This window comes from Elgaria multicarinata, chromosome 3 (assembly GCF_023053635.1).
Source record: "Elgaria multicarinata webbii isolate HBS135686 ecotype San Diego chromosome 3, rElgMul1.1.pri, whole genome shotgun sequence".
NCBI classification, from domain to species: Eukaryota; Metazoa; Chordata; class Lepidosauria; order Squamata; family Anguidae; genus Elgaria; species Elgaria multicarinata.
The window spans coordinates 118,084,805-118,112,096 of NC_086173.1; the positions used below are offsets into that span (position 1 = coordinate 118,084,805).

At 44.8% G+C, this 27,292-nt stretch overlaps 2 protein-coding genes across 2 annotated transcripts in view; one reads left to right on the plus strand and one right to left on the minus strand.

The window, feature by feature from the left end:
* Positions 1 to 2,338: 2,338 nt before the first annotated feature.
* On the minus strand, positions 2,339 to 23,857 carry MCM2 (minichromosome maintenance complex component 2). Its single transcript, XM_063121368.1, has 16 exons — positions 23,784 to 23,857; positions 22,304 to 22,491; positions 20,772 to 20,947; positions 19,302 to 19,565; positions 16,200 to 16,419; positions 15,146 to 15,353; positions 13,441 to 13,575; positions 12,479 to 12,670; positions 11,877 to 11,970; positions 10,472 to 10,722; positions 9,588 to 9,714; positions 8,450 to 8,562; positions 7,157 to 7,399; positions 6,374 to 6,556; positions 5,379 to 5,534; positions 2,339 to 3,551 (listed from the first exon to the last, which is right to left on the minus strand). Exons 1-16 carry the CDS (start codon positions 23,787 to 23,789, stop codon positions 3,441 to 3,443), a joined length of 2,667 nt encoding a protein of 888 aa, XP_062977438.1. The 5' UTR covers positions 23,790 to 23,857; the 3' UTR covers positions 2,339 to 3,440.
* A 2,114-nt stretch (positions 23,858 to 25,971) lies between these two features.
* TPRA1 (transmembrane protein adipocyte associated 1) overlaps positions 25,972 to 27,292 on the plus strand; it is a 40,110-nt gene continuing 38,789 nt past the window's right edge. Inside the window, exon 1 of the mRNA XM_063121373.1 lies at positions 25,972 to 26,172. The gene's annotated coding sequence lies outside the window, so the exon portion shown is untranslated. The remainder of the gene's footprint in view (positions 26,173 to 27,292) is intronic.

The following is a 27,292-nucleotide window of genomic DNA, read 5'->3' on the forward strand; positions in this document are numbered from 1 at the left end:
ATCCAAGTCATTAATAAAAATATTGAAGAGCATTGGGGCCAGGACTGAGCCCTTTGGTACCCCGCTTGTTACCTCCCCCAAGTTTGAGAACGTACCATTGATTAGCACTCTTTGAGTCTGATTCTCTAGCCATCTGTGGATCCACCTAATAGTTGTTCCATCTAGTCCACTTTTAACTAGTTTGATCAGAATGTCATGTGGTACTTTGTCAAGTTTTGCTGTCCACAGCATTCCCACAGTCACAAGGGAGTTTACCCGATCAAAGAATGAGATCAGATTAGTCTGGCAGGAATTGTTCTGGACAAGTCCATGTTGGCTTCTTGTAATCACTGCATTGTTTTCAAGGTGCTTACAGATTGACTTCTTTACAATCTGCTCTTCTTTTGTAGCCTGGCTTTCCTTCCACTTCCTATATGTGTCCTTTTTTTGTTTTCACGTCATCTCTAAGCTTTTTGTGGAGCCACATTGGTTTCTTCTGTTGTCTTCTTTTTTTTCCTTGCTGGAATTGTTTGTAATTGTGCCTTTAAAATTTCCTTTTTAAAGAACTCCCACCCATCTTGGACTCCTTTTATTAAGGCCACTTGCCATGGGACCTTACTTATCATAGTTCTGAGTTTATTAAAATCAGCTTTCCTAAAATCCAGAGTACATGTATGGCTAACTCAGCTTTTGCTTCCTCTAAAATGAGGAATTCAAGAATGACGTTGTCACTTTCCCACAGAGTTCCCATAACTGCCACTTTATCCACTAAGTCATCCCTATTGGTATCAATTCAAGGATAGTCGATCCTCTAGCTCCTTCCTCCACTTCCTGTATGAGAAAGTTATCACCCACACATGTCTGGAATTTCTTGGAAGGGCCACTTTTGACAGAATTTGTCTCCAAACAGATATCGGGGTAATTGAAGTCCCCCATCACTACTACATCACACTTCCCTGAAACACTGGCAATTTGCTTTTCAAAAGTTTCATCCTCATCTTCTTGATTGGGTGGTCAGGTAGTAGACTCCGACTATCATGCTCCTTTTATTCCTTGCCCCATTTATATAAGAATACAGTAGTGTAAGGCTTATTATTTGAGAGCTACAAGACCGATTTTTGCTCATTTCTGTTTCAAACTTAAGCGGTGTAGACATGCAGAAAATTGTGAAAGTTTGAAAAGGTTCAAAAGCATGAGCTTTAATAGCAATTAATTTCCTTCATGCCAAGTAAGCAGGGCAGCCCCTCTGCCAGCAGGATGACAGACAGCCCTGCTCAGCCAGTCAGTGTGGCATGAAGGCAGGTCCTGGGCACAGGGTGCAGTTAGGCTGTTGCCACTAGCGGGAAAGGGGCCAGAGGCGGCCAGTTAGGCTGCATGAGGGAGCGGGTGGGGCCAGATCTCATGCAAAATTTGGAGGGGGAATTCACTATGCATGAGACCTTCTGTGGTGAGGGGTCTGAAGGGTAAAAATATGGGGAAGGAGCAAGACTACTAGCACCCATGGTGACATGAGCTTTACACTAGTGGGAATGGAAGGGGAGAAGAAAGAGCTGACAGCATTACTATTCGCACTTGAGTCTAATCTCCAGTTGTTATCACTACTGTTAGAGTGAAGTACGGAAGTTTCACAGTCTTCAATTTCGATAGTTAATCCTGTCTTATTTTCAAAAAGGCTCAGGATGGGTAACAATTATGTAAAAAGCAGGCACTGAAGAACTGGTTTAGAGCTCATCCCTGTAATTCTTCCAGAAGAATACTTACTTCTGGAAGAGACTGAGGTGTGGGCTTTTACCAACTGGGGGGGGGGAGAATGTTCCCCTCTGGTTGACCCCTTTCACTAAAATCCTGGATGGGAACACAAAGCAGCACTTACTGTCTGGGTCTCGGAGCTGACCCAAGGAAGGAAAGCAGCGATTTCTAGCCAAAACAGTTACACAAATGGATTTGAGATTCTCATGAGCCATGGCTGGCTCTCAACCATCTTCCCTTAACGTAATAGGAGACAAGTCATACAAAATACTCAGAGAGTGATAAAAAGTACTCAGAAAAATGAAACAGCAAGCAAGTCAAATTTACCCCACAAGAAGAAGGCCCAACAGTGTTTTCCTGCCACTAGTTGATGGTTCGGAACGGGTTGGCATACAAGGCGCAGCTATGCCTTGCTTAAACGTTGGTAACTCAGTTATTCGACAAGGCAAGGAGGGGCTTTGGCTGGGGGTACAGAAATGCTGAATGAGCAGATCAGCAATCTGCCTGACACAGAGACAACTCCGCAGTGACCAAAAGACAGTTCGCTGGCCATGCTAGAAGGTCCCTCATTTCAAGGAGGAGAGAGCAGGCATTACATCCATGGCACCACTGACAGCTTAAGTAGCGAGGCCTTTATTTGCAAAAAAAGCTATTTTTAAACCTTTATTTTTTCCATATAAAAACTTTGCAAATTCTGCCACCTGCTGGGCAAACATATAATAGCCTGTAAAATTATTGGTTGGTTCCAGATCCAGGCCTCCCACAACTCCTTAGAGCAGAGTTGGAGGGGTGGGGAGAGGACACAAGTCTCACTCCGTAAGTGGTCATTCTTCTGCTGGCAGGACGATAGATCTGGATCCAATCCATTGTATTAGATTTAAAAAAAATACAACCTACCAGACATACTGGGAAAAGGAAAAATGTCAGCTTCAACCAGCCTCCAAATAGGAAGTTTCAACTTTTCATACGCAAACCACTAAATGGTGTATGAACCAACAACACAAAACTTATGAACAGTTTTAGAGGTTTAAGACAAAGTGGCAAGTTGCTTCTCCTGCTTGTATCAGATGTCTGAAACTGACCCTGCACACTACTACTCTGTGGAAGGTGAATGGGCTGACTCCACATTTGAAGACAGCTTTGGACATTATAAACTAGGGGTGGGCAACTTGTGGCCCTCCAGATGTTTTGGCCTACAACTCCCATCAGCACTAGCTACCATAGCCAATGGTGATGGATTATGGGAGTTGTAGACCAAAACATCTGCAGGATCACAAATTGTCCCACCCGTTCTAAACAAATGTAGAGAGAAGGACCATAGCTTACGCATTCTTCCACTCCCCTTGCGTGCTTAGATGATCCAAAGTCGCTCCCAGTTACAGAAGTTTAAAATGACCCAATAACCACCTTGAGCAATGTTCCCCACTGAAGACTGCCCAAATGAGTTCAGATTTCCAAACATGGGGCCAGCAGGAAACCTTTCCTTTGGGGTTTCATCACACAAGCTCAGTTACAGCAATTAACCTCAGGAGTTCTGGGCATTTAGCTACTCAGAGCTCCATTCTATTCTATTCACAAGTCTTTCAGCAGTGCGGAGCTTCCGTTTCTTTTCTGTGATACTTTGGAGAAGAGGCTTAGGAAACGTTTGCGCTGTTTGATGAAGCACAGTCCCAAATTCTTATTCTCTGCAGCCGCTCAGGAACTCACGGCCCTTAAAGAGCCTGCACAATCAGTTTCCGTTTCACATCACGGCTGAACCTGTTCATCTTGAACAATTCGCTGTCGTAGAAGGCAGAAAGGTTGTGGATGTTGATCTGGCGAGCCTGGGAGGAGAGAAGCGCTTGTCAGACTTTCCCACAAACTGAGGCCCCAAATAGTTTTTACCATGAATATCTATCCATCTAGCACAAAATAAAGGAGTAGAGCAGAAATGGACGTTGCAAAGTTAGGCGTACTGCTAGGGCCAAAGTAACAGCGTTTGCTTGGCATCTCGCCTCATTCTCTAAACAATGGGCAGTATCCAATGGAGTTATTCCGCAAACTCAAATAGTGTCATCAGAGGGCCACCGAATCTTTCTGTTACACAACCAGTTCTGTAAAGCGCAACTGGTTGAACAAGTGTAATGCAAAACTGGTTGCGTAACTGTGCGCAGCCACGGGCAGACGGCTATCTGTACAAACCCAAACCAAATAGTATGAACCTGGCTGGTCTGGAGTCTCTTTGGTGGCCCAGCTACGCCCCTATCTAGACAGGGATAACCTGGCTTCAGTTGTCCATGCTCTGGTAACCTACAAGTTAGATTACTGCAATGCACTCTACGTAGGGCTGCCTTTGAAGACGGTTCGGAAGCTGCAGCTCGTGCTAAATGCAGCGGCCAGATTGATTTCGGGAACCAGAAGGTTCAACCATATAACACCTGCTCTGGTCCGCTTGCACTGGCTGCCTGTATGTTTCCGAGCCCAATTCAAGGTGCTGGTTTTGACCTATAAAGCCTTACATGGCTTGGGACCACAATACCTGATGGAACGCCTCTCCCGACGTGAATATACCCGGTCACTACGTTCAACATCTAAGGTCCTCCTCCAGATGCCCACTCAAAGAGAGGCTCGGAGTGTGGCAACGAGGGACAGGGCCTTTTCGGTGGTGGCCCCCAGACTTTGGAACGATCTCCCTGACGAGGCTCGCCTGGCACCAACGCTGCTATCTTTCTGGCACCAGGTTAAGACTTTCCTCTTTGCCCAGGCATATGGCAGCACATCTTAATCACCCACATGTTTAGTTTTTTAATGGTTTTTAATGCTTTATGTGTGTATGTTCTGTGTTTTGAAATTTTAAATTTTGTATACTCGTTTTTATCTCAATTTTAGAATTTCTGTAAACCGTCCAGAGAGCTCTGGCTATGGGGGTAATAAATTTATAAGCGTAATAAATAAAATAAATAAATAAACCAGGTCTAGAATAGTTGCCCGATGTAGCCAAGCAGAGGGAACAAAACAGGCTCTCTACCACACCCTGCCCTAGAATTGGCAAGAATTAGGACCAAGACATGGACAAGACAGTGACATCAGTTGCAAAATGCTTGCAAAATTCACCCAGAACTGCCTCCATTTAGGTTCCATTTAATAACAAAGCCATCTGCTGATTCCCAGAGAATGCATGATCACTTGAGATAAAACAAATTAAGGGCGCAATCTATGCATGTTTACACATGAAACAGTCCTACAACTCCCAGCATTCCCCACTCAGCCACGCTGGGGCATACTGGGAGTTTTAGGACATTTTTCTGTCTAAACATGCACGGGATGGCACCTTAATCTGTTAATCTCTTCAGCTATATTTGAAGGGGTGCAATCCCCTTGTTCATTTCCTTGATATTCATCCTCGCTCTGCACACACTTTAGGTCCTTTTCCATTCAAGGATTCAGCTACAGGATGTTCGTGACATACAAAGAAGCTGTTGCAGAGGCGGAAGCAGACAACCCTTTCCGCGGTTCCAGAACCTCACGCTTTTCTTTACAACACATGAACTAATGCTGCTCACAGCCCTATTTGTTCAAAGCTTAAAAGGGGAAAACCTACAGGGCGTTGGAATGGGTATGCTTAGGCTCCCAGCACAATACGTACGAGGGGGAGGAAAGATGCCCCATACCTTATCAACCAAGTCTTTCTCTGGTACCTCAATGGTATCTTGCTGAGCTCCATAGCGATTCCTCTGATACATCACCTGTTCCGATATCAGCTGTTTCAAAATGAACAGCAAGAGCTCGTTGTTATCTCGCCTGAAGGCAAGGTACCGGGAGAAAGTCTGCACAGGAAGCAAGGTTGAAAGAGAGTTACCAATACTTTGAAAGGAAAAACAAAATAGCAAGGTACATTCTGATGCTCTCTTAGGTTAACAAAAGAGTGACAATTCCGGCTTAAGCAGAAGGATTAGCCACTGTCCCCTTTAAGAACCTCAAAAGAGACCCATGTGACACACCCTCCTCAGGGGTTCATTCTCAACCTTCCAAGGAAGGAAATGCCGGACATTTCAAAGATGTTGTCACTGAATAGTAAAGTTGCTGAACACATATATTTCCCTTAGTTAATTCACAGCAACCAGAAATTATTTTCAAAGCTGAGAGTTGAGTAGCTTGTAAAAGAGATCAACTTTCATATTATAATAATTGAAAACAACAACCCAGAGCTAAATAAGAAGGACTCTCACTGAATTTTGCCCTTATTCCAGCTGTGGAATGAGCCTGGCACCTACACTATATTCTTTTAGATGCCAGGTGAAGACCTTTTTATTCTCCCAGCATTTTAACAGTCTACAAACTCCTTGCCGCAATTGGCAGTTTGGCCCAATCAGAAAATTGCTGCATCTGTCCTAGGACACTTGCTTGAGATATCAAGCGATACTGAGCAAGTTTGAGGAAAATACCAACCCAGACATTTCCAGTCCTTCAGCCGGCCTGGCTGTTTCAACACGGCATGTGCCAGCATGTATAAAAACCTACAAAGCGTCGCTTTTGAGGATCCCTGTCACTGCTCTGCTAAGACTGACTCTCTGGTGCTGCTCACCACCGATCCCACATGTATTTAAAAAACAAAAATAAAGACCCCCCCAAACTATCTAGACCATACAAACACTTCCCCGCCTACCTTCCGCATGCTCCTCATGACACTAAACTTCTGTGTGTCAATGAAACTCTCGAGCATGACCCTGATGGCCATGTTGACGTCATCCTCCACCACATAGTCCCGCAGGTGCATGCGGGCGTGGGCCTCAGCCATGCGGATCATGGACTCAATGTGACGCACTGTAATGGGGATACTTCCAGTTGCCTGCAGAAAGAAAAGGGGGGGAAGGAGTGGGCCGCCTGCAAAGAGCTTTCCTTCGTGCCAGTGAGCTATATCACAACAGGCATATTAATTTACAGGCCGCTTTTCAACTTTGGGGACTGTAAAAATTCAATACATGTGGTAAAATCAAACCTAAACGGTCAAAAACACATAAAGGCCCATGTGAAATATGATGGTAATATGATAAGGAAGCTTAAAAGAGCAATCCTATGCAGGTTTAGACAGAAAAGTCCCTGTCTTTTTGTAGAGTGTTTTCCTGTCTAAATATGCCTAGGATTGTGCCCTTAAGTTTTCAAAATCTGTCAACAATGAGGGGGGGGGGACTCCGCCATCTGCTGGCAGACAGACAAAGTGCAATGCACAGAAGACAAGTAGCACTTTGGCCTGATGATTTGACTGAATGAATTCTTTAAAAGATACATGAGCTTCTTGCTGGTCTGGAAACAACAGCTTCAATCGTTCCACCTGCCCAGTGGGAGGGGGTGGCAAAACGCATAAGGCCCCGAGACTCATTGCGTGGCACTTTCAGATAGCAAGATCTCTGCCCTATCTTATCTCTTTCTTCCCACTGTGGTTGCTTACCATGGATTCTTTCCTGAGTTCACTGTACATCCTGGCCACTTTGTCCTGGTCCATCTGATTGAGTTTTGGGTGGACCTTTTCCTTCGCATAGATAATGTACTTTTTCAGCAGCTCCTGCGGGATGGGGTCTACGCCGTAAGTATTTGGGAGGATAATCTCTTGAGAGTCTCCATTCACAAGGTCCTTGCTGTTGGGGTGATGTTTGATGTGGCTACTGACAACAAACCGAGCCAGCATCTCATCCTGCAACAAGTTATGAGAGAGAGAGAGAGAGAGAGAGAGAGAGAGAGAGAGAGAGAGAGAGAACGAGAACAGCCACTGAAGTCACAGCATTGACTAAGCGGTAATCTCAAAAAGAGCCCACAAATGAGCCACACGAGGTAACTCACAATGAAGAGAAGAGAATGTGCAAATCCAGTTTGAAGACAGGTGGACAGTTTGACATGACCTGGGCCATTTTATTTATTTATTTATTTATTTATTTATTACATTTCTATACCGCCCAATAGCCGGAGCTCTCTGGGCCAGTTCACAAACACAGAGAGATGCGTGGCCAACCTCTGCTGGCAGGAAGAGCCGTGGTCTTTTGTTAATTAGCTCTACTGAGGAACTGTATCTATGCTACCCACCATCACGGTCCTATACTAGCTGCCAGCACCTGACGTCCTAAACAAATCATTAATATTATTATAATTATTTCATTCAATTTATTACCCACCTATATACAAAATATCATGCAATCAGCGCTCCCACCCACAAACCCCAAGGCCAGATCTAGGCTGAGGTATTTAGTAAACTGGGGAAAAAATTCCCCTATTTTTTGTTTAATGTTTTTTAAGGCATATTTATTTAAACAGAGGCATAATTATTTGATTTCTCCATCCATCCAACCAATCTTTCTAAGGTCAGATAAACTAGAGACACTAAATTTTCAGAATAGATTTGTATGCCACAGAAACGACATTTTAGTCCGATTTCAAATAAAAATCCATTAAAATGTTAAATGTGCTTATTATTTTATTTGTAGTTTTTGATTTTGGATTTTCCCACTCAAAATTTCTCTCACCCACTTAACTTAGTGCCCTAGAGGACTGCCTAGTTCACCTATATGGAGTGGCCACCCCTGTCTCCGCCCCAGCAGAAAACACCCTGGATAGTTCCCAGATGCCGAGCCTATGGATGCTGGAATGCAGGATCTCTCCTCCTCCTCCCCTCATGCGCTAACTGTGCAAGATGCCACCAGCCCTTCTTTAAGCCTCGCTCAGGTAAGAAAGAACCTGCAAAGGCTCATACCTGAACAGGGTCCACCGTGTCCCTGACCACACACAGGATATCAAATCGAGATATGATGGGCTCAGTCAGATCAACGTTTTCTGAGAATGTCAAGGAGGGGTCATAGCGCCCACCTAGGTTAAGGAAAGAAACCAGTTTAGAAATGGCTGTTCCCATAGATGAATGACTCTTTAATTAATTAATGTTCATCCTGATGGCAGCTTGCAGGGTCATAGTTAAGAGCTGGAAAACTGCAGAATTTCTAACATTGAAATCTTGGTACATGGAGCTGTGGCAAACAGCTGCGGCGGAAAAAGTGGCATACCAAATGAAATCAGCTAAAAGCATAGCTCATGATTTGTATAGAATATGACAAGGTAGTTTATACATAAATCAAGGACAGACACAGCAATATTTGTCCAAACTTTTCCTAAGATTATAGAAAAAGAGACAACGTGTCCTCTCAGAAGTAAGCCCCACTGAACTCAAGAGTGCTTCCTCCCAGGTAACTTTACTTCAGAGTAAACATCCATAGGATTGCAGTGAAAATAGAATTGGCTATTATGAAGAACCATAAAGAAAACTTCCAAGCAGCCAATCCTCTGTCAAGAACCAGATTTCAATAGGATATAATTTTGTTTGTTTTTATACTTGGAAAATTACTAAAATTTGTGAAAAAGAATAAGGAATGGCTGCTAAGTGCAAGCTTTAAAAAAAGAAAGCAAATGCTTCCCCTGCACAACTTCTGCACTGACTTCTCTTTGCCTCACTGATTACAGGCATAGTTCCTTTTTCCCTTCCCCAAACATCCAAAGAACAGGGAGGAGCAAAGGCAAGCCTGTGTAGCACACTTATTATTGCATTTATATCCCTCCTTTTTTCCTCCAAGGAACCCAAGGCAACGTACATAATCCTCCTCCTCTCCATTTTATCCTCACAACAACAACCCTGTGAGGTAGGTTGGGCTGAGAGGCTGGGACTGGCCCAAAGTCACCCAGTGGGTTTCCATGACCAAGTGGGGACTAGAACCCGGATCTCCCGGCTCCCAGTCCAACACTTTAGCCACTACTCCACACTGGCTCTCTATAGAACAGAGAGCCACACTTAGCAACTGCAGAACATCAAGAGCTTCTCCCTTCCATGGTCGATCAGCACTTACCTATAGGGTTGGCAGCAGCGATAACTGTGCAGCGAGCCTGCAGAGAGGTGACAATGCCAGCCTTTGAGATGGAGATGCTCTGCTGCTCCATGGCTTCATGGATACTGGTCCTGTCCTGGTCCGTCATCTGAGGAAGCACAAAGATGGCTGAGCTCTGGACCGGTTGAGCCATGCTCATGCAGCCAATACAGCAGGATCTGAGGGTGCACGTTTCAGCCCCTTAACGTTCCAACTCAGAGGACATCAGCGGAAATCGCCAAGCAGATGCAGAGCTATATGCTCATTTAGGGATTTGGCATCACAGGAACCAAGGCAGATTCTCTCCCCCACCCAGCCTGATATTGTCCGTTCTGATGGCCAGTCACTCTTCAGGATCTCGGGCAGGTCTTTCCTGACACTTGCTACTTGATCCTTTTTCTTTAAACTGGAGAGGCCAAGGACTGAGGCTGGGGCCTGGTGTGTTGTATCCATGTTAGACTAACTTAAGCCCCATTCATTTCAAGTAGGGCTAAGTAGAACTAATACTGGATTCAACCCCTGTGTATGCAAAGCATGCGGCCACCCATGGAGCTATGGTCCCTCCAGTACCTTCATAGATATATTTCCCCAGAGAATTCAAGAGCGAGGGCTACAAAACATCATTGATCCATCAACTTTGCATGATGAAACAAGTCTCCCTTGCTTCCCGGTTGCAAGATCATATCTGCAGCCTTAACCTATGCCACCTTTCCTGGCCAGGCCAGGCCTCAGGCCCAGCTCCTTCTTCCCCTTCCCTCCCCGTCTCCAGGTTCACAGGCCTTGAGCCGAGCGGCCTAGGCTGCTCTGTTTGAAGCCTGCCTTAGTCCCCGAGACAAGCTCTGTCATGTGCCCAGTTCAATGCTCACCTTGTCAAATTCGTCTATCAAGCAAACCCCCCTGTCTGCCAGCACCAGGGCTCCTGCCTCCAGGGTCCATTCCTTGCTCACGGGATGCCTCTGCACATAGGCAGTCAAGCCAACAGCGGAAGCCCCCTGGCCAGTAGTGAAGATAGCTCGGCTGGACACTTTCTCCACGTATTTGAGGAACTGAGACTTGGCCGTTCCAGGATCTCCACAAAGCAAGACGTTGATGTCACCACGGACCTTATGTTTTCCTCCTAAAGCATTTAAGATTTTTAGAAAGGTGAATCAGGCTATAGTCAGGGTGGTGTAGTGTTTAGAGCAGGGGTGGGCAACTTCAGTGACTCCAGGGGCCAATTTTCAGGGCCCCAGATCCCTCCGCTGGCTGCACTCCTGCTCCGTCCGGCACTGCCAACTTTAGTATCACAGTGGCAAAATAACTGGCAGTTTACCAAACTGCTACAGAGCTTTATAAAAGCCAAAATCAGCTTTAAACAAAACCTAATTGTGGGGGCTGCAGAAAAGAACAGGCCACATGTGGCCCGTGGGCTGTGTGTTGCCCACCCCTGGTTTAGCATGTTAGACTAGGACAGGGGGGGACTTGAGTTCAAATTCTTCATTCAGCCAAGAAACTATAATATCCTTGGACCAGTCACAATCTCTCAGCTCAACCTACCTCACAGGATTGTTGTGAGAATAAAGGGAGAGGGGAGGAAATGCTGCCCTGAGCATCTTGGAGGAAAGGTGGGATTAAAACGTTACAATCTAACAAAATAAAGCTCAGCTTTCATGTGTTTTAAAATTTGAAACTGCACTGTGGAGAAATAATAAATGATTGATGGCGATTATGTTAAGACCAAAAAAAGAAAGAAAAAGTGAACTGAATGCAGAACGGCATACTTGGTTAATGCCCCACCCCCCAATCCCACTCAAAAGACACAGATGAGCAATCGGTCCGGCAGAGAACCGAGCCGCGGGGTGATGCATCTGGATGTTCCCTATGGGGGAAAGGCATCAGTCACCAAACAACTGGTTTGTTCCTTAATATGGACAAGATTTCCAATAAAACTGGGAATTTTAACACAGCCACCCTGAGTGCCATTTTGGATAGAAATGCTAGGTACAGCTCAAATAACTATGCTGCAATATTTGTGGGGGCGGGGAGCTTTTTTGGTGCTCCTTGTATAAATGTCCCAAAGTGGGAGCTAACAAATTTCTTCTCATTATGATGAGATGTGGGAACTGGACCAAAAATGATGGCTGAGGTCTTTTCAAACCATTTCTGTGAAGCTTCCCTCCCACTGAATGCAGCTACAGCACAACGAAGACACTCCCTATGGCAGGTGTGGGCTTACATGTAAAAGCAATATTGAACTCACAGCCACTTTAAACAACCAGCACTTCAGCTTACCTGGATTTTTGGGTTCTCCCCCAAACAGGGCTAGGGCCAGGCCCCTTTTGATGTCTTCATGGCCATAGATGGAAGGAGCGATGCTGGCAAAGATCTGAAAGCAAAACCAGCAGTTTGCAGAACATCAAACGGCCGCCTTCCCTTATACAAACCCGGGTGAGCTTTAAGATCAGCAGAGGAGGCCTTGCTGGTCATTCCAAAATGAACGGAATGTCACCGTGAAGTACCCACGTGGTGGGCCTTCACTGTAGCGCCACCCACTCTCTGGTAAAACTTTCCCTCGTGTTGCTTGGGAGGCAGGAAATGTGGAATCCTTTAATGTCTCCTGAAAACACACTGGTTCACACAGGCTTTCCCCGAGGCGTTAAGTAAATAAATTATGTTGCTCCTGTTCACTGCGCCTTCCCCAACCTGATGCCCTCTAGCTATTTTGGACTACAACTCCAGCATTCCTGACCATTGGCCGTGCTAGCTGGGGCTTATGGGAGTTGAAGTCCAAAACATCTGGAGGGCATCAGGTTAGGAAAGGCTGGTTTAACCCATTCCCTGTCCTGGACTGAGAAACTGACAGGCCGAAGGTGGATCTTGGGTTCCAAACTCACTTTCTCTCCAATTTGCTCATCCTTGGACAGGCCTATAATGACTTTCATGTCCTCATCTGTGAGCTCCCCAACGGCCACCTTGTTATCCTTCTTGGCAATGTGGTTGGCCAGGATCACTGTTGCAAACACTGGAAACCCGTTGGCAGTGTTCAAAGAACCATCGTAATTATTATGGTATATTCCAGTTAACTCCTGAAAGGCACAGAAAGAGAGACATTCTTTAGTCATTGATACTAGGACAATTCCCTGTAATTCAGGGAGCCGTAGAAGATAATTACAGCCAGGCTTTGAAAGTATCTGAGTTGGCATCATTATGTCATAAACATGACCAAGCTTTTCAGGGAAACAGCTGCTAACTTTATTCAGTGCTTTTATAAAGCCAGTTAAATGTCTGAAGAAGCCTGTTTGAGTTTTGTGGACACCGTTGGACTATGTGATGTTTTAAGATTTGTCTTTTGATCATTCTTATGGAAAGAATAAAACATACTTAAAGCATATAGAGGCACAGCCCTGTGGTCTGTGCTCCCAAGCGACAACAGCGCCGACTCTCAGTGGGTGACGGAATGGACTGGGGAGCCCCATAGGATACCGCATAGCCTGGCATCTCCTCTCCCTTCCCCTCCCACCGGCATGCCCCATTTTCTGCCCCTGACTTTTCTTATTAGGTTGCAGTTGTGGCTTTGTGAGGAGAGCTTTCTAGGGTAGCTGGGAGCAAGAAAGGGTGTAACATGCAACACCCATCCCCACGCAAACCATCCCTCTACATTGCCATTCTGACAGACTCCAGGAAACTGCACAGGGCATACATCTGTTCAAAGGCAGCCTTATTCCCTTCAAGCAATAACTACCTCTTTCCCAAATTCTATGAATGGGACCGATTTTTAAGATACTACTCTGAACGCCACAATCTGTGTGGGCTCCTCCTCCTCCTCCTCCTCCTCACTTCTTGGCTTTGTACTTACTATTTCATCCCCTGGCTTGCAGCTGTCAACCAGGTCAGCAAGTAAAATGGCATCTTTGGAGCGAGGGAGCCTGCCAGCGGCCACTTTCCCAGGGCTCTCCTGGATTTTGATGCGCTGGTAGTTCTGGTAGACGGTCTGTGGGGATATCGGTACGCATTACTTGCCAGGTCAAAGGCAATAGCGGGGCAGGAACGTGATTTGCACCGCACTATGAAGTGGATTTTCAAACCAAAATGGCCGAACATCCATTACTGACATTCAAAGAATGAGGGCACCATATTCCAGGAAGTATTGTAAAGAAGCATCTTTCGTCTATACCAGCCTGCCTGCACTCAGAGGTCATCAAACGCCTTTCTGACTTGCCTGCTGCCAAGGGCAGTCAAGTGGTTGGGTGGAAGGGAGAGGGGCCTTTTGGGTTCCATCGGGGGTTCGTCAGGCTCCTTGTTTGCAGGTCTTCAGGTTATAGCTCTGAAGATCCACAATCCGGATCTTACTGGCCTTTCAAAAGTTTTGGGGCTGCTGGTAAAATTTCTAATGACTGTTTTTATTTACATTTTATTACTTCATTGCCTGCCATCTTGGGAGAGTTCTAGCCTTAAAGGTGGCCTGAAATAATCTTAAACACAATTCTATTGTATTTACAAGCCTGGTGTCTTGTAGGGCCTGATTTAAGGTTAGGAAATGATACAAAAGTTTTCCTCCATGGACTTCAGTAGGGAAAAGGTTGTAGCTCAGCGGCAGAGCACCTGCTTTGCATGCAGAAAGCTCCCAGATTCAATGCCTCGCATCTCCAGGTAGGGCTGGAAAGTCGCTTCTGAAAACCCCGGAGAGCCACAGCCAGGCAGCATTGACAATACCGGGCTAGAGAGATCAATCGTCTGATGATTCGGTATAAGGCAACTTTCTATGTTCTATGTATCGAAAGCCCTTTAAGACCACCTCTAATTATGAGGACCAGCATGGCCCATTATGAACGTAATGACAGGTCACTTGACCTCGGGCTTACAGGACAAACCTCCAGCAGGGCAGGCCTGGAAGCGTATGTGGAGCTGCAAAGAGACAAGGAATGTTGGGGCCACTTGGTGAGTCAGATGAACTTCCCTTGGCAAGAGTCTACTTCTCTGTGAAGCATCCACACACTGTGGATTATCACCCCCCTCAACCACCCCCTTTTTAAGGTGTCCAGATGCACACCAAATATCAAATTCCATACTGCATGTCTGTGGAAGCTCTCAACGGAACAGTGCAGATTTTCCAAAGCCTCAGGCCCCTAAATCTAGTGTCAGGGAGGTGCTCGGTAAAGAGAAGCAGAAGTAGCAGTGCAAGCAGAGTCTGTAAGGCTTAGGTTAAACTGGACTATGGGGGCGCTAGGACAGTGAATTGCTTGATGAAAACAGCATCATCAGCTACAGAAAGGGGAAGGAGGCAAGAAAGGCAATACGGTTGGATCATCAAGTACTGAGCATAGCATTGATAGAAGGCAACAGGAAAGTGGGGATCAAGAAGCACCAAGTGCAAGCACAAGTGACCATGGTGGCCTACAACTCCCTGTCACCCAAGGCACGTAGGAACTCAAGTCTTCGGGGCTTATTTGTCATAGCCGAGTAGCTATGCAGCGTTATTACATATGCAGTCTAAACAATCGTAGATCTCAAGACACAACTGCAGGAATCGGGACTCCTAACATCACCCAAGCATTGCTCACCTCTTCCATGTTGATTTCAAAGGGGCCAGCAGACTGACACTCTGGGCAGGATCCCGGCTTGACTTCCTGGTTTTGGGACTGCATGAAAGGCCCCAGGATGAAGCTACATTTGGTACAATTGTATTTGACCAGGCTGAGCTGGGGGAGGACCCCAGTGCAGCTCGTCACAACTCCGCTTGTCCGGATCAGCTGGCTCAGGTGAAGCTGCCTAAGAGAAAAGGCAAGAACAAAGGCTAAAAACAGGCAGGTAACAGCAGTCATCTCCCTCGGGCAATCATGGCATCCAACAAGGATGTCATTTAAACAAGTGCAATGCCTTCGAGAGGATTCTTTTGAGAAAATACATTGTTTCTGATAGCAAGCTGAAACCATCACCATTGATAATATCTAAGGATGGAGCTGGGAAGAACCTCAGCCACTATCAGGTAACAATGTCCCAAACTGAGATGATAGGAACTATCTCCCTATTGCAGCTGCAAATTTTCCTTCTCTCACTTCGGCTTCCTGCCCTAAGGAACTGGTCCTCGAGGCTCAGATGTTCTGGAGTGTCTTACTGAGAGACAACCTACCGACCTGCTTACTATGTAGTATATGGTATGTCTTCCTCTTGACTCTTATTAATTCCAGGTATGGTGGGGCAGGAAGAAGTCCTTACCAGAAGCAGAGGATATGGGGAGATCCTTACTGGAAACTCAGCATGGGGGGGGGGGGGGGAGTAAAGCTTATTTGTTCACATCCCAGGACAATTGGAACTAAAATCATGCCCTCCCCACCCGTGAGGCTAGAACATCTAGAAAAACCTTCCAATTGATGTCACCCATATGTTATGGATCAGAGCATAAAGAAAAAGATGCTTCTGTTTTAGAATGTTTAATATGGGACACAGAGCTTGCCCCTCAAGCCTACCACTGCCCAGGGCCATCACTGCATGCTTATTTGCGACAGGGGACAAGGTGAGCAGCTGTTTACGAGCCTAATCACATACCTCCTAGCCAGCCAGCTATATTTCACGAATGAACCCATTCACTAGAGGTCGCAGCAACTGACTCCTCACCTAAGTGAACGTAACTCCTCCACTAGAGGGAGATGTGAAATGCGGACATGGATTTCTTGAGTTATCCGGTCATATTTGGGGTACATTGCCAACACCACTTCCTTGGCTGCTTCATCAAAGATTTTCAACATTTCAGCAGGGGCTTCTGGGAGAAAATAGGCCAGGACATGTTCCCGGGCAGCCAGGTCTTCATAATTCACCACCAGGCTCTCTCTGTTTTCTGCCGAGAGAGAGAGATTTTTGTCAAATTATGACTAAGTTCCTCCTACCAACTATAAAAAGATTTTACTTTTTTTAAAGTAAAATTACCAAGTAAAGTATCCTATACATTATACAACAGTTGTGTTCACTGTCCCATTGCCATATAAATGCATAGCATACAGTATTATGTCATTGCAGGGGAAGGATTAAAGCTTGAGACTGATAAACAAATGTTCAAGGAACACCTAATTTCTTTGAATGAGTTCACATCTCCAGGGCCTGATGAACTGTGTCCAAGAGTAATAAAAGAGCTTGCAGAAGAACTCTCAGAACCACTGTCTATTATCTTTGCAAAATCTCAGAAGATGGGTGAAGTGCCGGATGACTGGAGGAGGGCTAATGTTGTCCCTATCTGCAAAAAGGAGGGACCTGGGAACTACAGATTATAGCTAGTCTGACATCAACCCCTGGGAAATTTTTGGAGCAGATTATAATGAAGTCAGTCAGTAAGCACCTTGAAAACAATGCAGTGATTACTAGAAGCCAGCATGGATTTGTCAAGAACAAATCCTGCCAAACTAATCTGATCTCATTTTCTGATCAGGTAACCTCCCTTGTGGACTGTGGGAATGCTGTGGGCATAATATATCTTGACTTCAGCAAAGCTTTTGACACAGTACCCCATGACCTTCTGATCAGCAAACTAGCTAAAAGTGGGCTAGATGGAACAACTATTAGGTGGATTCGCAGTTGGCTAGAGTATCGGACTCAAAGAGTGCTAATCAATGGTATCTTCTCAAACTGTGGGGAGGTAACGAGTGGGGTGCCGCAGGGCTCAGTCCTGGGCCCAGTGCTCTTCAACATCTTTATTAATTACTTGGATGATGAGGTGCAGGAAATGCTTTTCAAATTTGCAGATGACACAAAATTGGGTGGGATAGCTAATACCCTGGAAGACAGAAACAAACTTCAAAGTGATCTTGATAGGCTGGAGTGCTGGGAGGAAAACAACAGAATGAAATTTAACAGGGATAAATGCCAAGTTCTACACCTAGGAAAAAGAACCCAAATGCACAGTTACAAGATGGAGGATACTTGGCTCAGCAATACTATAAGCAAGAAGGATATTGGAGTTGATGTAGACCACAAGCTGAATATGAGCCAACAGAGTGAAGTGGCTGCAAAAAACACAAATGCTATTTTGGGCTGCATTAATAGAAATATAGCTTCCAAATTGCACAAAGTACTGGTTCCTCTCTATTTGGCACTGGTTAGGCCTCATGTTGAGTACTGTGTCCAGTTCTGGGCACTACACTTCAAGAAGGATACAGACAAGCTGAAGGGGGTTCAGAGGAGTGCAACAAGGATGATCAGGGGAAACAAAGCCCTATGAGGAGAGACTGAAAGAACTGGGCATGTTTAGCCTGGAGAAAAGAAGACTGAGGGGAGACATGATAGCACTCTTCAAATACTTGAAAGGTTGACACACCGAGAAGGGCCAGGATCTTTTCTCGATCATCCCAGAATGCAGGGCTCAAGTTACAGGAAGCCAGATTCTGGCTGGACATCAGGAAAAACTTCCTGACTGTTAGAGCAACATGACAATGGAACCAGTTGCCTAGGGAGGTTGTGGGCTCTCCCATGCTAGAAGCCTTCAAGAAGTAGCTGGACAGTCATCTTTCAGGTATGCTTTAAGGTGGATTCCTGCAGTGAGCAGGGGGTTGGACTTGATGGACTTGATGGCCTTATACTCTATGATTCTATGAATATGAACTATTCTGAACATCAGGTATAACATTTTTCCCCTTGTTGGATGATAATCTTTGTATTATAAGTCTACAATTGATGCTATATAAAATTGCCTAACAACATCAACAAGTAGTCCATATTTTTCACTATCCTTGCTATGGTATATGAAATTGTGCTTATTATACAAGCACATGGTCGCTATTCAATACAAACAATTGCCACTTTTTAAAAATACAACATGAAATAGATGTTGTTTTGGCTTTAACACTGAATTCACACTCTGATCCTAAAATCCTACAGCTACAGTATAAAACTAATCAACAGTAGTTCTAGACTTGTTCTCCTGAGGGTGTTGTTGTTTTTAACTCCTTAATGTTTTTTTTCTGGTAAGGAAAAACCATGAAAGAATGGTGGGAAAACACAAGAGGATTGCAAATTTAAGACAACATTGCCTAGATGCTCTGTAAAACTCTGTGAATGTGGCAGTGTGACTGCAGCATAGAAGACTTGACCGGGAGCATCCTAATCCTAGGCCCACATACTTGAGAGTAATGCCCATTGCCCTCAGTGAGTTTCTTGAGTAAACATACATAGGAATGGTACTGCAAGAACTGAACAGGATTGGGATATTAGATGACTTCTTGACACAGACTTCTTTGCAAGTCTCATTTTTCAATGGAAATTATTTCGATGTAATGTCACATGGAGCTCAATCTTTACTGAAGTTCTGGTTTCAGAATAATCCATCCATGGAATAATAAAGGAGCTGGGAGGGAAGCGAACTCAAGAAGGTGTAGGTTGAACAACTTCCTTTTATTTTTATTTATGAAAAAATATTTTGGGCTGCCAGAATCCTTGGTCACAGTCACCAGAGAGGAAAAAAGTCCAGGTAACTCCTGCAACATGTAGAGTGTTCATTCTGCTAAAAGGATTCGAAGTGGTGGGTTGGGCTCCATTTGTAGGTTGCAGCCAGAAGGCCTGTGGGTAAGTCACCTGGCTGCACTAACTCAGTGGCTTGGAACTGCAATGAGTCCTCCCAGGTCAGAAAGCACCAAAAAGATGTATTTGAACAGTCTCAACTATGAATGAAAACACTGCAGAACAGGCTAAAAAAGCCTGCTCCTCCCTGCCTTTCTTCTACCACAGCTGTACCTTTGCACATGTCACTGATCCTCTCCTTGAAAACGTTGTGGCCATGGTCATCTACGTGAGTCTTCAAGAAGTTCTTGAAGCGGTGGTAGATCTCGAGCCGAGGAGCTGCCATAGACACCCACTCCCTCACAGAGTGCCCCTTCATGTCTTCCAGGTTCTCGATGCTCTCAATCATGTCTTCATCCTCATCTTCCATGCCGTCGGCAGCCCGTTCCGCCAGGCGCCTCTTCCGCAAAGGGCGGTCCTCATCTTCGTCGTCGCTCTCTAGAGTTTTAAATGGAGGGTGGGGTAAAAAGAAACAGATCAGAGAGGTAGGCAAACATAGATCTGGTGATGACATCAAACCACCTCTGCCTTCTTAAGTAGCACAGGACACATATGCCTTGTCTACAGCTTTAGTGCCTACCTTGACAACATTCTGGCACCAAGTCAAGTCCTTTTTGTTTTCCCAGGCCTTTAAATCTTATAAGTAATTATTTTATACTCCTTGGTATTTATTTTTTATTCTGCTGGCTGCTTTTATACTGCTCTTTTATATTGTGTTGTTTGTTTATTTATTTATATTTATTTATTTATTTATTACATTTTTATACTGCCCAACAGCAGAAGCTCTCTGGGCAGTTCACAAAAATTAAAACCATAATAAAACAACCAACAGTTTAAAAACACAAATACAAACTACAGTATAAAAAGCACAACCAGGATAAAACCATGCAGCAAAAATTTATATAAAATGAAAATACAGGGTTAGAACAGTAAAATTTAAATTTAAGTTAGAATTAAGTGTTAAATGTTCCTGTTTTATTATAATTTTAACTTTTTGTAAGCTGCCTTGGGAACCTGTTGGAAGGGTGGGTATAAATCAAAATGAATGAATAACGAAAATCTATACCCTGCCAAATGTAACTGCAAGGGAACTGCATATCTGCAGATAGAAACAATGAACAGGGACTTGATTTCAAGCTGATCATCCAATACTTCTTCCCTAATCTCATTAAGCTAGATAATGCAGACAATTCTAGACATCCAAACAGTGTTACAACTTCTAGCTCAATACCTATTTGGGCTCAGATCCCGATACAGGACTAGAGATCATACATTGCAAACTCAGTTACAACTATGAAACAAGATGTACAAAATTAACAGTGCAATCCTATGCACATTTACTTGGAAGTAAGTCCCACTGTGCTCAATAGGGCTTGCCACCAAGTGTGCATAGGACTGCAGCTTAAAGTTGCTTCAGTTGTAATTTTTATTATGTTTTTTTATTATTAATTTCAACTGTAATGTTTGTATACCTTGAGAGCATTGCTGGAGAGCAACATAAATATCATATATGTAAATATCTCACATGCTCTATATACGTGTATGCAAAAATGGAGCAACGTAAGAGATTTCCAGCTGCTCTTTGGGTGATGGATTATATTGATATATCTGTGTATTAGCAAAAAGGAATCCTCAAAAACATACCATAAAGCAGACCACTCCGCATGCGGCCCAAGCCACGGTCCATTTCACGGTCCCTCTGCCTCATGGCCCGCTCAGCTGCTTCCCTTTGACTGGCAGTCAATTCCTCTAGGTCTTCATCATCTATGGCCAAGCCTTCAGCTTCATAAACGTCAAGCTCTGGAATAGGGCGGTAATCCCTAGACACCAAGAGACCTCAGTTACTCAACTGCACAACAAGAGTGAATCCTCCAAATACACCCCTTATCTGAGAAAAAAGTAGCAGCACTTACCCTGCTCCAGACACACCAGATGTTCAATGTGGGAATCTCATTTGCATAGCACCAACACATGACAAATCAAAGGCAAGCAGGTGTGAAGTGTGCAGTTGCAACAACTGCACAGTTAGAGCCTACATGTGGGTTTTTTTTAACAACAACAACACGTGCTGTGCAAATGAGTCATAGGCACCGGGCACTGGCGTTTGCCATGAGGAGGATGGACAGCTGTGATTCCACTGCCCCACCACATGTAGCTGATAAGTTTGTCAGAATCATCCGTAAGCGTAACAATGTACTTTTCAGACCCTTAGGTGAGCATGTAGGATGCAAGTGGAGCAACCTACATTTACTAGGGACATTTATCACCATCAATTGGCATGTTGTGGTTTTTAAATGAATGTAATATAAACCTAATAAAAGTACTAACTGCAACAATTTCTCACTCCCGTTGGTTTAACAATGGCAACAACAAAACAATCTTCCACCCCCCCAAAATCATACTATTGAAATAACGTGTGCATATAAAACTGGGTATGGAAGGACTGTTAAGTCAGTTCAGTTCTAGCACTCAAAACTTAATTTCTAGGCTCAGGATTCTTTAATTCTGTCTTCTGAACCTGGTTCCAATCACTGGAGCTCCTGTTTTTCTAATAAAAAACCAAAGTAGATCCCGCAAGCCTGAAGTCTTGCTACCCTTGAGATAAGTCATTATAGGTTGCTGGACAACAGCACAATACAGTCACCCAGCAGGAGAGATCTGCCTTACACAGGTATTGCCAATGAGGACGTGCATCTGGATGAATATACCCCCATCTCCAACACGGTGCTCATTTTTTGCAAACTCGCTGGAAGCATCTTTTGATGCAAATGGAGGTGTAACATCTGGCAGCCCTGACTACAGACACACATGTGACTAGTTGCCCACAGCTGCAGCACTTATAAACATCTGTACAGGGGGAAACATTACCAGAATGAGTTTGCCAGTTCTTGGCTTGCTTTCAGTAATGACGTGTGATGAAATCAATAAGACTTTTACTATCATGTCAATATACATACATCTAAACACAAAAGGACATCTTCCATAATATTTTACCTTTTGAAATAACCCCCAATTGCTTATTTGTGTACAAAAGAAGAACTAAGCCAAATGTAGAATACTTGCACCTTTGAAACACAGTTTCAAGGATGGCCAGATGTACTGAGGCATTGTCCACTTTCTGCCTCCGACGAAAAGCCGCACATCAGGAAACAGCCACAGTGGCATGAGTCTCCTACCTTTCCATGCCATCTCCAATCAGCTCCTCCCCATCTTCTTCTTCTTCATCAGGAAGCCCCTCAGCTCCCAGGAGTCCTTCAGATTCATCCTCAAACGGGGGCAGATCTCTCCCCGGGCTGGAGGTGAAGGCGTCTCCTCGCCGAGAACTGCGCACAGGGCTGTTGGTCATGTCGGACTCTGAGGAATCCTAAGGAAACGCAAGGTGCCAAGTTTCAAGTTACTTTGAGTTAGGGTAATATTTACTGTAGTCTTCTTAAACCTGGTGCCTGACGGAGAATGATGGGAGTTGTAGTACAACACACCTGGACGCCACTAGATGGGGAAGGCAACTTTGGTGGTAGAAATGCAGAAAGCAGGACAACTTTCAAGACTAAGAATACACATAAGAAATACCCCAAGGGGCAGAATAACACAGTGCTGTATCAAGGTAGGATAGGGTGGTCTGTGAAAAAGACCATTCTGTTCGGCAAGTGTGAAAGCTAAAATTGTAGGGAAAGAAGGATGATTAATTAACGGAAAGAAAAGATAATATAACCTTTGAGAGAGGCAGGTGCTATTGCTGTGACACAGAATAGCCCACAGGGGGAACAGCACTCAATTTTCACATTCAGACTCCAGGAAAATGAAACTGCAGCCTCTCTTTCTTATGGTGCCACTTACCAAAGAACCAGGCAGACTAGATGTGGCCTAGTTCTCAATGGACCTGTAAATTTGTGCGTGGGCTTCAACACTGTAACGCAGCCTTTCCAATCATCTGACCTCTAGATGTGTTATACTATAATTCCCATAATCCAACACCCAGCATAATCCCACAGCAGAGTTGACTGTGGGTTTATGGGAGTTGTAGTCTAACACATCTGGAGGACTCCAAGTTGGTGAAGGCTGCTGTAGTCTGCATATAGGGTGGTGCTCACATAACAAAGCAGTTCCCCCCATGCAAACACTCCCAGACATAGAATAATAATAATAATAATAATAATAATAAGGTTAGAATCCTTTCTCTTGACACATCCAGTGCCCACAGAGCTCTTCCAGTTAAGTGTACATATGATTCCAGCCATGCCTAGTCGTCTACGTGGTGAGAGTATATTCGTACGGGGAAACCCTTTCACCATGAAAGCTCCCCCTTGCATTCTGACGTGCTACAGCCCGAAGAACAAAGTGACCTCTCCAGCGAGAACTGAGCCTGATGTTTGGGCAGGACTTTACTACATACATTGCAGGCTAGGTTTGAACAAAAGCTTAGGAGCTCCCCGCCCACCCTTGGCGCACTCCGGCGGAGCACAGGATTAGACAGACTGCAAGATCTATCAGCCCGCAGGCCCCACAAGACGCAGCACAGCGCTAGCCGAAGTTAACCAGGTGGCGCGTGGCAAACCCCCTGGCCATAACGGGAGGAAAAGACAAAGGATCGACACTGAGGAAAAAGGAACTACAGATCTTAAAAGGGGTCCCCATCGGAGCCCAGCACCCACTCACCGCCATCTTCGCCGCTTTCCGAGCCGATTAGACTTCCGCTGTAAGCCCCCAACTCCAGCACCAGCCGCAGCCTGAATTCCGCGCGAAACAAGATCACGTGGCCAAAAAAGCCCGCGAAAGCTCATGAATAATGAACCGAGTTAAATGAATATGCAGATAGGGCGGCTGCTCTTCCTGGGCGAATAGCGAGAGCGCCCTGATGAATATTCATCAGGACCGAAGGAAGGATCCCCGGGGCTAGAGGGCTCTGTGCTTGACAAGGAGGCTGGGCGTTTTGTAAGCAGGCAGCCCAGCCCCACGCGTGTTTATTGGGAAGTCCTATTGGTTTCGGTGGGACGTACTTTTGAGTAAATGTAGGATTACGAACTAACGACCCGATTTTATGCAAGTTCGTTTATTTTAATAAGGTTATAAAGTGCGCCTAATCCTGCAGGGGCAAACGACGCTTAGTAATGCGGGTTATTGACATCGAGAACTCTCCCGATGGGGTCAACGAACTTGTTCAACTATTTAGCTCTTTTATCGGATGATATGGAAAGAGAGGAGTTTATGTCGTGCTGGGTTACTTCGCTTTAATTTCAGTATTTTCGCAATTGGAGGTTTAAGTCCATTGTACATCGAACGCTGCCAGCCATCTATTCGTGGGTCCCCAGCCGATGTTTTGTTACTTTGAAGCAAACTTCATGGAGTTTAGCTAAGCATTTTTGTACCCTGTCACGGTCCGGAACAGCACGGTCAGAAAGCTCTAAGTTTATTGTGTAAAAAAGGTGACGGAAGAAGGTTTATCCATTTTTAACTTGTTCGTTGCCCATTTCTTTACTTAGGGCGCAGTCCTATGCATGTCTAGTTAGAAGCCCTACAACTCCCAGAATTCCCCAACCATCATGGCTGGCTGTGAGTTTATAGGACTTATTTGTGACTAAACACGCATAGGATTGCACCCTTGTTTTAATTTATATCTTGCCTTTCTCCCCACAAAAAGGCGCTTAAGGTGGCTATCAATATCAATCCAGACTAGGAACAAATTCTTAATTAAAACAACATAAAAAGCAAATACGTTAAAAACATAATAAAATAAATGTAACAGTAGCAACTAATTAAAAACAAATCAGATTATATGAGGGGTAGTTTTATTGGATTTGTATTTTAAGTAAGTTTTATGTCTATTGTACACCACTCTGGAATCCATTGGATAAAGGATGGTTTAAAAAGAGGTTTAAATAAATAAATATGGTATACAACATCAGGAATCCTTTGAAACATGTTGGGTACTTTTGGTGTTATTTATAAGCAGGTGTGACAAACTGGCTATTCTTATAAAGCTTTTTTACCGCTGACATACTTAATTTTGTTTGGTTTAGAATAAATTTCTAGGTTTTTTTCTATGCATTTTTCTGTGTATGTACTTGTATTTTGTCTTTAATTTTTTTTAAAAAGTTAAGAATGCAGTTATTTCACTCTTGCTGTGTATGTTTGTCTTATTTGTTGAGTGGTCAAAGGCTGCAATCCTATTTACACTTAACCCGGAGTAAATTATGGGATGGACTGGACTGGACTGATCACCTTATTATTAGATCGAGGAGGCAATAGTTTTACAAAAGAATGTCTAATATAGTGAATTGATACAAAAATGTATTTTGAACTAATCCTTCTCGTCCGGGAACACCAGTAAATGTGGTTTCTGGATGCGGGATATGAAAGGCACTTCCGTGTAGGAATAAACATGAAAAATACGTGAAGTCCATAGGGATTTTATAACGTGTAAGGCTGTACGGCCAAAGAGCAGTCATTCTTTAGCTGTCAATGGATGTCATGATGCTACTCCTGTGCAGCGGGTGCGTGTAACTGATCCTTTAACTCCCTGATAGTTCTACGCCGTGGCCCCGCCTCTCCTCGTTCTTCATTGGCTTCTTTGGTCCTTTTGTTTCGTTTTTGAGTCCGGCTTCTTTATTTAGGCGTCTCGTGATTGGCTGAAGACCATGGGATTCAGGGATCGACGCTCAATTCTCTTGTGAGGAATGAACCGAAGAGCTTGCTGGCTTCCCCCCCCACCGCCCCAGTCGTCATCTTCCTCAGGGAGGCGACTATACGCGCCCCTTCAATGGCAAGAGGCTGTAAGTCCCAGTGACACCGTAGAGAGAACCAGGAAGTGGTGGATCGTGTGTTTGTCTGTATTGGCTGCTTGTTAACGACGCTCCCCACACGCACAAACAGCCTCCACCCCTTCTTGGACCTGGGACAGAATCTAGGTGGCTGCAGGATGGCCGGGCCGGAGTCCCGGGAATGAGCCAGCGCGAGAGGCCTCCTTCCTACTCGACCAGCGAGCCAAGCTAACGAGGAGGCAGCGCAGAACGAGCGCCTTTTGCGGCTGGGGAGGCAACGTTAGAAGGTAGGAAGCTTCCCGTCCCCCATCTCCAATGACCCCAAATACTGGGTGGTTTGGTGTGTAGATGTGTGTGTGTGTGTGTGGCGGCGCGGGGTGGGGTGCCCTAGGACAATATTCCATGTATCTCCTGCTGGTATGTGCACTAGTGGCTGGGCAGGCTCCGTTGTGGTGACCTCTGGGATTTCTATCCGCTGCTTTAGAAAATGAAAGATCGCGACTTATTTCGCTTCTGCCCCGTTTAGATGCTCCTTTCGTCTAACCACAACATCTCCCTTCCGGGCAGGCAGCCCCACTGCCACGGAGGAGGGGATTCTTCAATCCAAGCCCCCTTCTCCCCCCCCCCATCTACGACCTGATGGCGGTGAAGATGCCAGATGTTGGAGTATTTACTGTGAATTGTTTGTTAGGTCTAAACATTGAATAACAGGGCCGTTGATAAAGCTCGAACTCTCTTCTTTCTGAATGTTACATTTCTCCCCCACCTCATTTGCAAGTAGAGAATCTAGCGATGGCCTGTATGAGAGTTTTCTTTACTAGGAATCTTTGGATTTCATGCGTGTGTGTGTATGTTTAAGTCAGGTGTGTGTTTGTGTGTAGACACACTTTTCCCTAAATAAGGCCATGGTATGGAAGGTTTGGTGCCACAACCCACCCCAAGGCTCCTTTACTGACCGGAATGGGCCTCTTTATCTCAAAGAAAAGTGCGTCCTCTGTGCTCTATGTTCACGTGGTGACTGTGTTGAGTATTAGAAATCCCCCTTCTCCTTCTGAGGCTATTTGCGCCTATATACTGTGTTTCGTAGTTCCAACTTATTGTAATATCCTTTCTGGGCTCTCCATGGGTTTGCTGCTGAATGGGGTTTTAAGGTGTTATCCCAATCAAGTTTTAACTGTCATTAGTAAATATCTTGTCTGCATTTAAAAAAGGAGGCTTTCAAACAGGTTTTTGTGGCATGTGTGGGAGACATTTCAAGGAAGAAAAACAGTTGTCCCCATGATGAGCTCTGACAATGAGCTATTTACATACAGTTAAAATCCATAATTGAAACTGTGATTGTTCCGCAGCTGTATGGAGTCCCAACCCCTCGAAACTGCAGGAACTCATGCTTCAGTCATAGATGCA